This window comes from Danio rerio, chromosome 8, assembly GCF_052040795.2.
Source record: "Danio rerio strain M-AB ecotype USA chromosome 8, GRCz13ab, whole genome shotgun sequence".
Classification (NCBI taxonomy): Eukaryota; Metazoa; Chordata; class Actinopteri; order Cypriniformes; family Danionidae; genus Danio; species Danio rerio.
In genome coordinates this window covers 45,302,501-45,314,721 of record NC_141028.1, presented here as the reverse complement: position 1 = coordinate 45,314,721, position 12,221 = coordinate 45,302,501, and the positions used below count along the sequence as shown (strand labels likewise).

Here is a 12,221-nt window from a genome sequence, read left to right as displayed (position 1 = left end):
TTTAATTTTTTTTATATTTTATTTAATTCTTAGCAAAATAGTTTAAATATTTTCAAAACAAGTAAGCTCTAGTTGTATACATAAACTTTTTGTCAACATAACCTTTCTTAAAAATAGAAAAAAAACATTGAAAAAGGTTTTAAAGATTTTAAAAACTGTAATAAACTAAATGTATGCACAACAGTTCAACTGTCCAAGCCAGCTTCCTCAACAGTAAATACATAATGTTTATACAATTGTTATTGTAAAGAAAATAATTAAACCATTATGGTTAATAGAGTTGAAAAGTACATTCTTAATTAAAAAAAGCTAAGGTTGTTATTTATTTATTGGATGAGTATTGCCCATACTGGGTACTAGCTATACATAAACAAAAGGCAAATTAAGACCTGTTTAAAAAAGATTTAAGACCTACAACACAATATTACAGTAATTTAAAGATTTTTTAAGGCCTAAAATGTAGTTTTTGAGATTTAAGACATTTTAAAACTTTTTAAGACCCTGCAGATACTCTTTATACAGTGTTATTTTAAATATATTTTATAAAATTTCTGTATCTCAGTGCTGTTAGATTCCACAGAAAGCCATCCAACTCATTTGTATCTGTTCAATTTTATTTTATTGTATGCAGATACTCCTCAATTTTTGGCCAATATCATGCAGCCCAATTTAAAACAATGTGTTAATTTAAAAATTAAAATTTAATTCTGCTGAAATTATACTGTGAAATTAATCAGAACTATTTTAACATCATTTTATTTTGCCGAAGCCATTTTGCATTGTATTTCCTCATATTCCTTTTTTCCAGCCTTACTAACATCACTTCCTCATAGTAAAATCACTGTAACAAGCTGCCTCTGAACTCTTATCGCTTTCCTCCATCACCACACTATCCCATAATACCTTCAATTGTCTTACACAAAGAGGACTTACCTTTCCAAACTGGTCAAAGTACTGCTTCACATCTTCAATAGTCGTGTTCACTGACAGACCTCCAACAAAGATCTTCTTTGTCCGAGTGACCAACTGCAAAACAAAAGAGTCTAAAACTAAAATCTCTCCCTCCAAAAAAAAACAAAACAACAACAATAAACCTAATATGATCTTTCATCCTGCTGACCACTATGTTGACCAGTCAAACGGAAACATACATACCTTAGGCTGGGCTCGCCGAGGGAAGGCAACTTTTGGGTCGATCTAGAAAAGAGTTTGAGAGGAGAAGGTCCAAGTTTAGAAATTTTGGAGAAAGAAGAACACTGACAGCAGCACAGAGCCGACTGGGACTGTAAATGAGAGCATCAGTCAGAAGCTCTGCTGCTTTCTCTTTACTTTTTTTTTAACTGCACTGTCGGAGAAGAGTGATCATGGTACATTCATACATGCAGAGTTTAGGGAAGAACAAGACTAATGACAGAAGTGAAACGAGATGCAGATTCATCTGATGAGAGAACAACAGTGACAGAGAAAAGCTATGAAGATGAGAATGACGTTCGGTTTACACTGACAGTGATTTTATTGCTGGATGACATCAGGTTGATGTGTTGTTGTTGTTGATAGTAATATAATTGGTGACCTGTGTGGTTGGCTGTAGCATCTCAAATAAAATGCAAGTAAAAATAATATATATATATATATATATATATATATATATATATATATATATATATATATATATATATATATATATATATATATATATATATATATATATATATATATATATTTATTTATATATATATAAACTGCAGATATTTTTAATGGGCATTATGCAACGACGCATCTGAGGTCTTTGAAAATGAAAATGACTTTATTTCTGAGGTTTTTCCAAGAGTAATGACAGTGAAATATGATCAGAATCCAATTAGTTAAATAGCATTCATTCAGTTGTTTAAGCATGAAAGAAGTTGAAAGATGTTTAAATGTAGGGATGGGAAAATACTGGACCAAAAACCAGTATTTGTCTAAAACGGCACGTAATTGTGTTGATACTGGAGTACCAGTAATCTTTAGGACAAATGCTACTGTCAATGATAGCCGAGCTGGTTTGTTTCCATATAGTTTGGTGTGAATGGCGAACTAGAAGCTGCTGCTTATCATTTTATGTCCCTCAAAGATGTCATCATGCGACTGATGAATTAGAATTGTTTTTTTTTTTGCTGTAATTATGAGCTTATCCAGGGTGGGATGTCGGGAAATGAACATGCAGTAGTGTAATAGTGAACATTAGTAATATAATAAAACTTACAAAACATGCCATTCAACTGTAAATACACATACCACTGTGTTTAGTTATATTTGTCTCCATATTTTACGCCTCCACTTCTGCTTGCTAACAGTAATGAAATTGCTTATATCTTAAAAAAATCTTTTTGCATCGAATGATAGACAATAGTAATGTAACTGTATTGATACGAGCCACTATTGATAAGTGATATCAGAATTATTATTGATATCAATAAAATTTAAACAATACCCATCCTAAATGTAAATTTAGATATTATCAAAGTTAAAACAAGTGTGGCCCATCAAATGTAAACAATAGCATTTATTTACTGTCACTTTATAGATAAATATATATAAACTCACTGGCCACTTTATTAGGTACACCTGTCCAACTGCTCATTAATGCAAATTTCTAATCAGCCAATCACATGGCAGCAACTCAATACATTTAGACATGATAAAGATGTCAAAATGTATTGACAGTTCAAACCAAGCATCAGAATGATGGACGAAGGGTGATTTAAGTTAATTTAAACATGGCATGGTTGTTGGTGCCAGACAGGCTGGTCTGAGTATTTTAGAAACTGATCTATGGGGATTTTCATGCACAACCAACTATGGATTACAGAGAATGGTCTGAAAAAGAGAAAATATCCAGTGAGCGGCGGAGAATAGAGGAGGAGAATGGCTAGACTAAGTCAATATGGACCAAAATCTTTGAGGAATATTTCCAGTACCTTGTTGAATCTATGCCACGAAGGATTAAGGCAGTTCTGAAGGCAAAAGAGGGTTTAACCCCGTACTAGTAATGTGTACCTAATAAAGTGGCCGGTGAGTCTACATCACTTTTAATAAATGAAGAAATAAACAAGATATAGTACTTTTATCATCTACAACATTCATCACTGTCATCCAGCAAACTCCATCTGGCATGATCTCTGTCAGTGTGAACAACCATTAAATAAAAAAATAAGTAAATATTCAAATGAAATGAAAAGTTTACAGATTTCTATGAGAGGCAAGTGGACATGAAGGAGTTTGACTGGACAGATGAGGCTGTCGTGGCCATCTGTGACTGCAAACATCACCGGACAACAGGAAAAAAAAGAAAAAAAAAAAACATCACAACCAAAATAAAAGTAGAAAAACATCCTTAACCCACACACTCTTCTGACAGCCAAACAAAACTATTTTGTTTGTTTGTGTTTGTTTGTTTTTGCATGTCTTTCTTACTTCCGACTTATCTAAATGAAAAAATGACAAGTAAATCATCAAAAACAGTATGTCAAGCACTCTTAAAAATACTCTATATTTGAATTGAAAACAATGAAGTCGCTAAGAGCTTGCAGATGTGTAAATGAAGCAACAACACCTTCAGAAGTGCAGAAAACTTGATGTTGATTCGGCGCCAGTTTCAACAGTAGACAAAACTAGATTACAGAAACTCAAGATACTATATATTAGTCTATAGTCTAGTCCATCTATTGACCAAATGCTAGTCTACGTCATGCTGTACTGAGGTTAAACTCTAGAAGACAGTGAAGGCAGTACAGCACTAGCAGCGATAATGATTAGTCTCTTTCAAATAGAGCTACGCTAAAGAGCTAGCATTTTTGAGGTAAACGACAGCAGTTGTCCAGCGTCGTTTCCTTACACGAGACTACGAGAGTTTCTTTTGTGAAACTATAGAGAGTAAAAATGAAGAGGCTAGGCTAATCTGAACAGAGATCTGATGCAGAAACTACGGTTTTATGGCTAGTTTTTCTAGACTACTCTGATAGTCACCTCCGGTCCACAACATTGCTGAGGCTGCACCACTCCTGCGCACAATCAAAAACAAACAGACACACACACACAAACAAACAAAATCAACATACAGCCAGCGACGCACATGAGAGGAAAGCAACTGAGAATAAAATGTATGGTCACGTGAGACACATTCTTGTCATTAAATTTGTTTTTTAACCCCTTCGGACTCCCATGTCAGTCAGCCCATGTTTTTTGTGGTTTTTGAGCATTTAATTTAAAGCCTGCAGTCCATGAGAGTGGAATATTGTCATCCAATCAAATGGTGGTAAGGCTCAGCATGTTGTCATTTGAATAAGATCCTCTACACTGAAAAGCACCATATACCACATTTCCAATGTTTTTATTCAGATTTATTGATATGTTTGCCAATATTTCATAGATTGTATGTAAAAAATAGGGATTGCACTTACTTTTTAAAAATTAAAATCTTTTGTAACATTGCAAGCTTTAGATTAGGTTTTTTTCAAATATGTCTGACCATTAGGATGTTCAATGTGTTCAAGATCTGTAACTGAAAGTAAATCTCCAGCAATGCTGATTGAACTTTTTTATTTAAAAAAAAAAAAATTATATCGATGTACTAATTCATTGCTGAAACAATTTCAAATGCAGAATAGGGACGCTCTGATCGATCGGCCGAGGATTGTTATCAGCCGATAATCACATTTAATGACTCAATCGTTCTCGCATATCACATGAACTGATGGTAAGTGGTTTACAAGCAGAGGAAGGTGCATTTTAAATGTTAGTGCTTTGTGTGTTTGACCACCACATGGCATTTGCTAAATTCAGATTAGTGGTCAACCACACTTTAATTCTAGAATATTTGCTTGTATATGCATTTTATCAAGTAAGTGTTCAATGAAATGACTGATTTTATTTTTTTGCCTATTTATTATTCAGAAATGCATCAAATTGCTATTCATGTGACAGTCTGAGTAGGTTTCTTACATACAGACTATAGATATAGAACAATTACAGACATTGTCTAAATTCAGATTTATTGTTGATAAATAAGGCTGCGTCTGAAATTGCATACTTCCATACTATACAGTATGCTTAAAAAACCAGTCCGCAAGCTGAGTAGTATAAATTCGAAAAACAGTATGCGAGAAGTACCTGGATGACTTACTACTTCTAGCAAGATTCTGAAGTGTGCAGTCGATGCACGCTGCACTTTCCCATAATGCACTACGAGATAATTTATGAATGGGAGTGAAGAGACGCAACTCATGCAGTTAGGTCATGTGACCATGACAAAATGGCGGATGTAGTACGTATGTGATCCATTCATACTGCTCACATTCATATTGTATAGAACGCACTTTTATAACGACCAAGTAGTACATTTAAATTTAAATGCAGCACCTACTAGTAGGCAGTTTCGGAAACAGCCTAAGAGTTTTTAATTCTTGAACTACCTTGAACACCTTTTTAGTCTGTAAAAATCCTCTTACATCATTTGATGTATTTAATTAAAATAAATGGTTCAATACTGATGCATTTGAACAAATCTGCTTGTGTAAAAAACTAACTTTCTTATTTGAAAAACTAAATGTTGTACGAGCAAAAATCATAGCAAAAATAATCAGGAAAGTAATTTAGCATCCTAAAATAAAGGATTTTTTTATAAAATAAGCAAAATGTGATGTAATGCTGCTGACCAAAACCTTGGAATTTATGAAATAATAATGTATCACTTTATACAGTTGAAGTCAGAATTATTAGCGCCCCTTTGAATTTTTTTTCTTTTTTTAAATATTTCCTAAATTATGGTAAGCAAAGCAAGGAAATTTTTACAGTATGTCTGATATTTTTATTTTTTTTGGAGAAAGTCTTTTTTGTTTCATTTCAGCTAAAATAAAAGCAGTTTTTAGTCTTTTAAAAAAATTTTAAGGTCAATTTTATTAGCCCCTTTAAGCTATATTTATTTTTCGATTTATTGTCTGCAGAACAAACCATCGTTATACAATAACTTGCCTAATTACCCTTACCGGTCTAGTTAACCTATTTAATCTAGATAAGCTTTAAAATGTCACTTTAAGCTGTATAGAAGTGTCTTGAAAAAAAAAAATCTAGTAAAATATTATTTACTGTCATCATGGCAAAGATAAAATAAATCAGTTATTAAAAATTAGTTATTACAACTATTATGTTTAGAAATGTGTTGAAAAAATCTTCTCTGTAAAACAGAAATTGGGAAAAAAATAAACAGGAGAGCTAATAATTTAAGGGGGCTAATAATTCTGACTTTAACTGTATGTGTGAAAAATAATTAATTTAAATATTAGGATACACTAATATTCTTATCTGTACTAAAGATGCAAAGTAAATATTTTATTAAATCGATTTTATGCCATTTTTGAGTTTATATAATATTTTTTTTTACAATTTAAACTTTTCCTAAAATGTATAGTTTTTCAAAACCATATGTAATGCATGAAAACCAAATTCCTAAGTACCTGACAACAGTATTTTGTTTCCACAAAATTTCTTTTGCTAATCTTCAGCATTTTTTTTTTTTGAGTATGCCTACTGGATTTACTACACTTTAAAGTGTACAAACTACAATTGCAGTCTTTGTATAAAGATTGTGATTTGTGTGTTTATTTTGAGGGTGTTTTAATATGCTGTCAATACCTCTCTGTAGCTCAAAATGACAAGTTCTTCATTTGGTGGAAATATAAACATCTACCTATACACAGTTTTCTTTCTTTAACATATACAAATATTTAGAGATTTCTCAAATACAGTAAGATAAAAAGACAAGTTCTACCGGTATTGACAAAAGCTTGTCAATGACAAACTTGCCATCCCTATCAAAACTATTTTAAGTCAATGGACTTAACTAACCAGGTCAATCCTTTAATGTCAGCTGCTAGAAGCCTGTTAATGGTGTATATCAATTGCAAACACTCAATCACACAACCATAAAGTAAAAACAACTCCATCAGCTTGAGCAGTGTGTCCCAACACCATCAACTAAAAACTCGATATTTTATGAGTTGTGCCGCACACATTTCTTTCTTTTATTCTTTCTTTCTTTCTCCCCTCCTCCACTGGCCCATCGCTGAGCTCGTTAAGCTAATCTCCAGTTTAAAGTCGGCACAGGCGAGCAGCCATAAGGCACCTTCACAGGGGCACAGTCATAGAGGTAAAGCAGGACAAAGGCCTCCATGTTCCCCTGGCTCTCTCTCAGGGGGGGGGAGGCACTCAAAAACAGCATAAGCGGCCACGCTGTGGAAGACTGGAGCTGAGAGACACTTCTGAATGTGCTCTGGAGTTGTTGTGCTGGGTTTATTTCCCACTCACTTTCCATCAGCTCCCTGTCAGCCTTTAGGTTAGTTTTGAGAATTCTGATACCTTGCGAATTGTGAGAAAATGTCAAAATTGTGGGAGATTTTGTAGTGCTTTTTATTTTATTTATTTATTTATTTATTTATTTATTTATTTATTTATTTATTTATTTATTTAGTAAGTTAGTTAGTTAGTTAGTTAGTTAGTTATTTTATTTACCATTTATTAATTTTATTTATTTATTTGCCATTTATTTTGCTTGTTTGTGTTGTAGCAAAACAAAAAGCCTAGAATTATAAGTAAAAGTCTGAATTGTAAGATGCCAATTGTAAACTTTTCAATAATAAGAAAAAAGTTTAGAATTGTAAAACGTTGTGACTAGGCATGTGCTGGTACAAGTTTCTGACGGTATGATAACCTTGGATAAAAATACCAAAGTTTCACGGTATTGTGATAACTGTTCTTTTTAAATGTCTAGGTCAGGGGTGCCCAAACTTTTTCTTATGAAGGGCCAAAAACCAAACTTGATTTAGGGTGGTGGGCTGGATGTAAATATACCAAACTGTAAAGTTGTCATGGTAATTTCTTAATTCATTATTATAAATGTATTATATAATTTTAAAACATTTAATAATCCACACTCATACACTACGGACAATTTAGATTACCCAATCCACCTGTACCGCATGTCTTTGGATTGTGGGGGAAACTGGAGCACCCGTAGAAAACCCATGCAAACAGGGGGGGGGGGGGGGGGGACATGCAAACTCCACACAAAAACTGACCCAGCCGAGGCTCAAACCAGTGACCTTCTTGCTGTGAGGCGCCAGCAATACCTACTGCACCACCGCATTGCCCAATATCATAATTTATTATTTTTTTAAAATACTTTAATTGTACTGAGAATGATTCATTTTATAATGAACTGCTTACAATAAAAAAACATAAACAATCTCTTTTAGAACACTAGAAAATTCATCTTGCTTTGATTCGTTTGCTGATATCTTTTGCAATGTCTATCGAGTCACTGTATTTATTTTTTTTATCTAATTGGTTCACAACATTTAATTGACAAATTTAATTTGAGTTTGCTTTTTCTAGCTCAAAAGTTAAACAAACAAAAGGTTGTGTTAAATTAAAAATGACAATCTGTTAGAGGTATTCTCTCCAAAACTCCCAAAATTGTTCTCTCTCTCTCTCTCTCTCTCTTTTCTCAGATGGGATGGAGGGCCAAATCAAAGGTTACCATGGGCCAACTTTGACCCATGTGCCCTAGTTTGAGCATCTATGGGCTAGGTCAAATAAAACAAAAAGAAACATTTTCCCCATTGAACACAATATATTTTATTTTATGAAACATTTATAATACTGTGGAGCAGTAAGCATGTCAGGCTAAATAGTTTAAATAAATAATTTTCCTTCTGCTCTCTTAATTAGTTTCAAAAACACAGATTTCTTTACAACACATAAAAAATACAATAAAAAGCCCTTATATATACCTCGAGAATGATAACAGAAAATTTTTGCGGTATAAAATCTTGATTTTCCAAACTGCGGCAAATCTTAAAACCGGTTATCGTCCCATGCCTAGTTGTAACTCACAATTCTGAGGAAAAAAGTCAGAATTATTTACCCGGAAACTCATATAAAAATCAGAAATGTGGTATGCAAATAATTATGAGTTTAAAGTTGCAATCTTTTTTTTTTTATAATTCGGCTTAGTCCCTGATTTATCAGAAGTTGCCAACAGCAGAATGAACCACCAACTACTCTGGCATATGTTTTATATGAAACAAACATTTTTTAACATACTCTTTTTCATCATTCCGTAGCAAAACAAAAAAGAATTATGACAAAAAAAAGTAATTGCAAAAAAAAATCTCTAATGTTGTCTCTGAATTTTAACAAAAAGTTGTTAAATTAATTAATTAATTTTAATTTTTTTAAGTTAAATATAACCTTGCAACTGCACTGGGCACCATAAACTAAAAACAAATTGTGACAAAGTGTCAGAATAAAAACCTTATTTACATTTATTTGGTGGCAAAACCAAAAACTAAAGGTCATCATTGTGAGATTTTGATTCTAAATAAACTACTAGGAATTCTAATTAGATTTTATTTTGAATCAAGCAGCAGCAGAAACAAGTGTCACAGAAAAGCTCTGTAAATGGCTCATTATGGGGGGTCATTACAGGCAAATTACCTGAAGTGTTGAGGACTCTGAAGTGCGGAAACATGCAGTTTCGTTGTGGTTTGCCGGGTTTTACCTGTTGCCATAGTGCGAGGCAGATTTTCACTCAAATGAGGAACTAGTTCAAACTTTCAGAAGAGGGAGAGTTTTTTTTTTCTTCTCCTCCTTGAAGCCTCACCCTCCCACCCTACTGACCCCCTGGGGGGTGACTCCACCATTGCCATGGTAACCAACGGGCACCATTGTCCCAGGACCCGCCTGCTTTGCACAGTGACAAAGACTCTCACAAATAGATGCACCGCAACACACCAAAACACCCATCAAAGTTTCCCATTTTTAACTCTCTTACTGATACTTCTAATCAATTTTAATGCTATATCATGAGTTCTAATTACATTTCTGTCACTTAGACTAAACATTAGGGCGAGACATGATAAGCAAAAACACCTGTCCATTTTGAGATTTGTGTAAAGCAAACAAAATAGTTTTATTCAATGAATGCACATATTTCGGATTTTAATTACAATACATATTTAAGGCTGTTTTCTGTAAATGATTATTATTCACCTGCACTGAGCTACAAATCTCCACTTACATCACATTCACTGTTTTACTCATATCTATATTCTGAGAGTTTATACAGATGGTTATATTCCTAAATAGTTTTACTGATTATATACAAAATATAAAAAAAGAAATATTGTGAAAATGCAATAATTTTTCCTGGCTCTTTCCAGTATTTTCCAAATTGTTGAAATATTGAAACAAAAATGAAATGTATGCCAGTTATAGAATTATTCACTTAAAAATTAAAATTGTGTCATTTACTTTTTACATTTACTACATCATTCAAACTTTACTTGTTGCAAACCTTTTTTTCCATTAAACAAAAAAGAAGATATTTTGAAGAATGTTACTATTGACTCCCATAGTATTTGTTTTTTTCCTACTTTAGAAATCAATGATTACAGGTTTTCAGCATTCTTCAAAATATCTTCTTTTGTGTTCAAGAGAAAGAAACTCATAAAGGTTTGGAACCACTTTAAATAACGTCTAATTTGCAGTGTTTAGCAGTTCTATAACAAATCATTTCACTATTAGATCTTTTTTAACCTATTCACCTGTAGTGTCTTGCCTTAAGCAAAAAAAAAAATCTGAAACACCGTAACCTGTTAGAAAAACAGAGCATTCGATCATTGAGGATTTGAGGACTAGTTTCCACAGGGGACAAATCTGAATTCCGCCTGAGTCGAATGTGTTTGGTGTGCACTCTTGAGACGAGGCACCACAAAGGCTTCCCAGCAACTCCCAGCATACCCTGCTCGGGTCCCCTAGTCACCATAGCAATTGACACAGAATAGGAATGCTTCCCTGACAACCTCATTGAGAAACGGCTGAGATGGGAACTTTCTCTCTCTCTCTCTCTCTCTCTCTCCAAATCTTCCAGAATTGTTTGATCAAAAACCAAAGTGAAAAGGCATGAAACCTCACATGCATACACAGCATCTGCCACCCCAACGATTAACAATTACCCCATCATGGTATTTCAGTTGATCAGATGCTGCAGAAATATTCAGTAATAATAAAAAAAGATGGTTAATGTATTTAAAAAAGGGTTTGTTCCAACTTCTTTTGGTTTATTTGGACAAAAAAACAAACAATCTATTTAGTCCTGGTTCACATATTAAACATGAAACATAAAAATACCAAATAAAAAAATACTTTTATGACATACATGTTTCCCTCCCTAACCTAAACTTAAACACAACAAGTTGTTTGTTGTTTGCTGAGCTGTATGTGCTTTGTTGAGAAATTTTCTCTGCCCCTCATACTGCAAGTGAACATGTTCAATCAACATCTCGGCCATGCCGTAGGCCAGATTAAGGTGAACATTTTATGTTTAAAATGAAATAGTCTATTAAGTCTTCAAGCATTTGGTGCTGTCATGAACATCATTGCATATATAACAAACAGAATATTCTAAAACACATATTCAAAAAACTTTTTATGGTTTTTTGCCCAAAATATCATCCATGATTATTATCATGATAAACTACATTACAGCATATTGAAACAAATCTAATTTTGTGACATCATGTCATTTTTATGATTCATTCATTCATTTTCTTTTCGGCTTAGTCCCTTTAATAATTTGGGGTCGCCACAGAGGTATGAACCGCCAACTTATCCAGCACGCTTTTACGCAGCGGATGCCCTTCCAGCTGCAACCCATCTCTGGGAAACATCCACACACACTCATTCACACTCATACACAACGAACAATTTAGCCTACCCAATTCACCTGTACCGCATGTCTTTAGACTGTGGGGGAAACCAGAGCACCCAGGAGAAAATCCATGCGAATGCAGGAAGAACATGCAAGCTGACCCAGCTGAGGTTCGAACCAGCGACTTTCTTGCTGTGAGGCGACAGCAATACCTACTGCACCACTGCGCTGCCTTTTTATGATTCATTGAGTTCTTATTTATTCTATCTTCTGATTTCTATTAAACTGCATTAGAGTTTGTTCGGAAGGGGACTAAAACATATTTTTTTAGACGCCTCTTGTTTGGTTTTTGTTTTAAAATGGCATTTTTGAATGAAAATGCTCCTTGTCCAGACTTATGTTTTTACTGTCTTTCAATAAAAACAATCTCCTTCTGCACTATACAGTCTAAAAGACATGACAGAAGAGCAAT

The 12,221-nt window shown here is 33.6% G+C and overlaps 1 protein-coding gene across 4 annotated transcripts in view; it reads right to left on the bottom strand.

The window, feature by feature from the left end:
- msi1b (musashi RNA binding protein 1b) overlaps window positions 1-12,221 on the bottom strand; it is a 41,102-nt gene that overhangs the window by 26,982 nt on the left and 1,899 nt on the right. For all 4 annotated transcript variants that reach the window (XM_087263262.1, XM_087263263.1, XM_087263264.1 and 1 more), the window contains 2 exon segments: window positions 1,156-1,197; window positions 934-1,026 (listed from right to left, as the gene is read on the bottom strand). In XM_087263262.1, coding sequence (XP_087119388.1) covers window positions 934-1,026; window positions 1,156-1,197 — 135 coding nt within the window.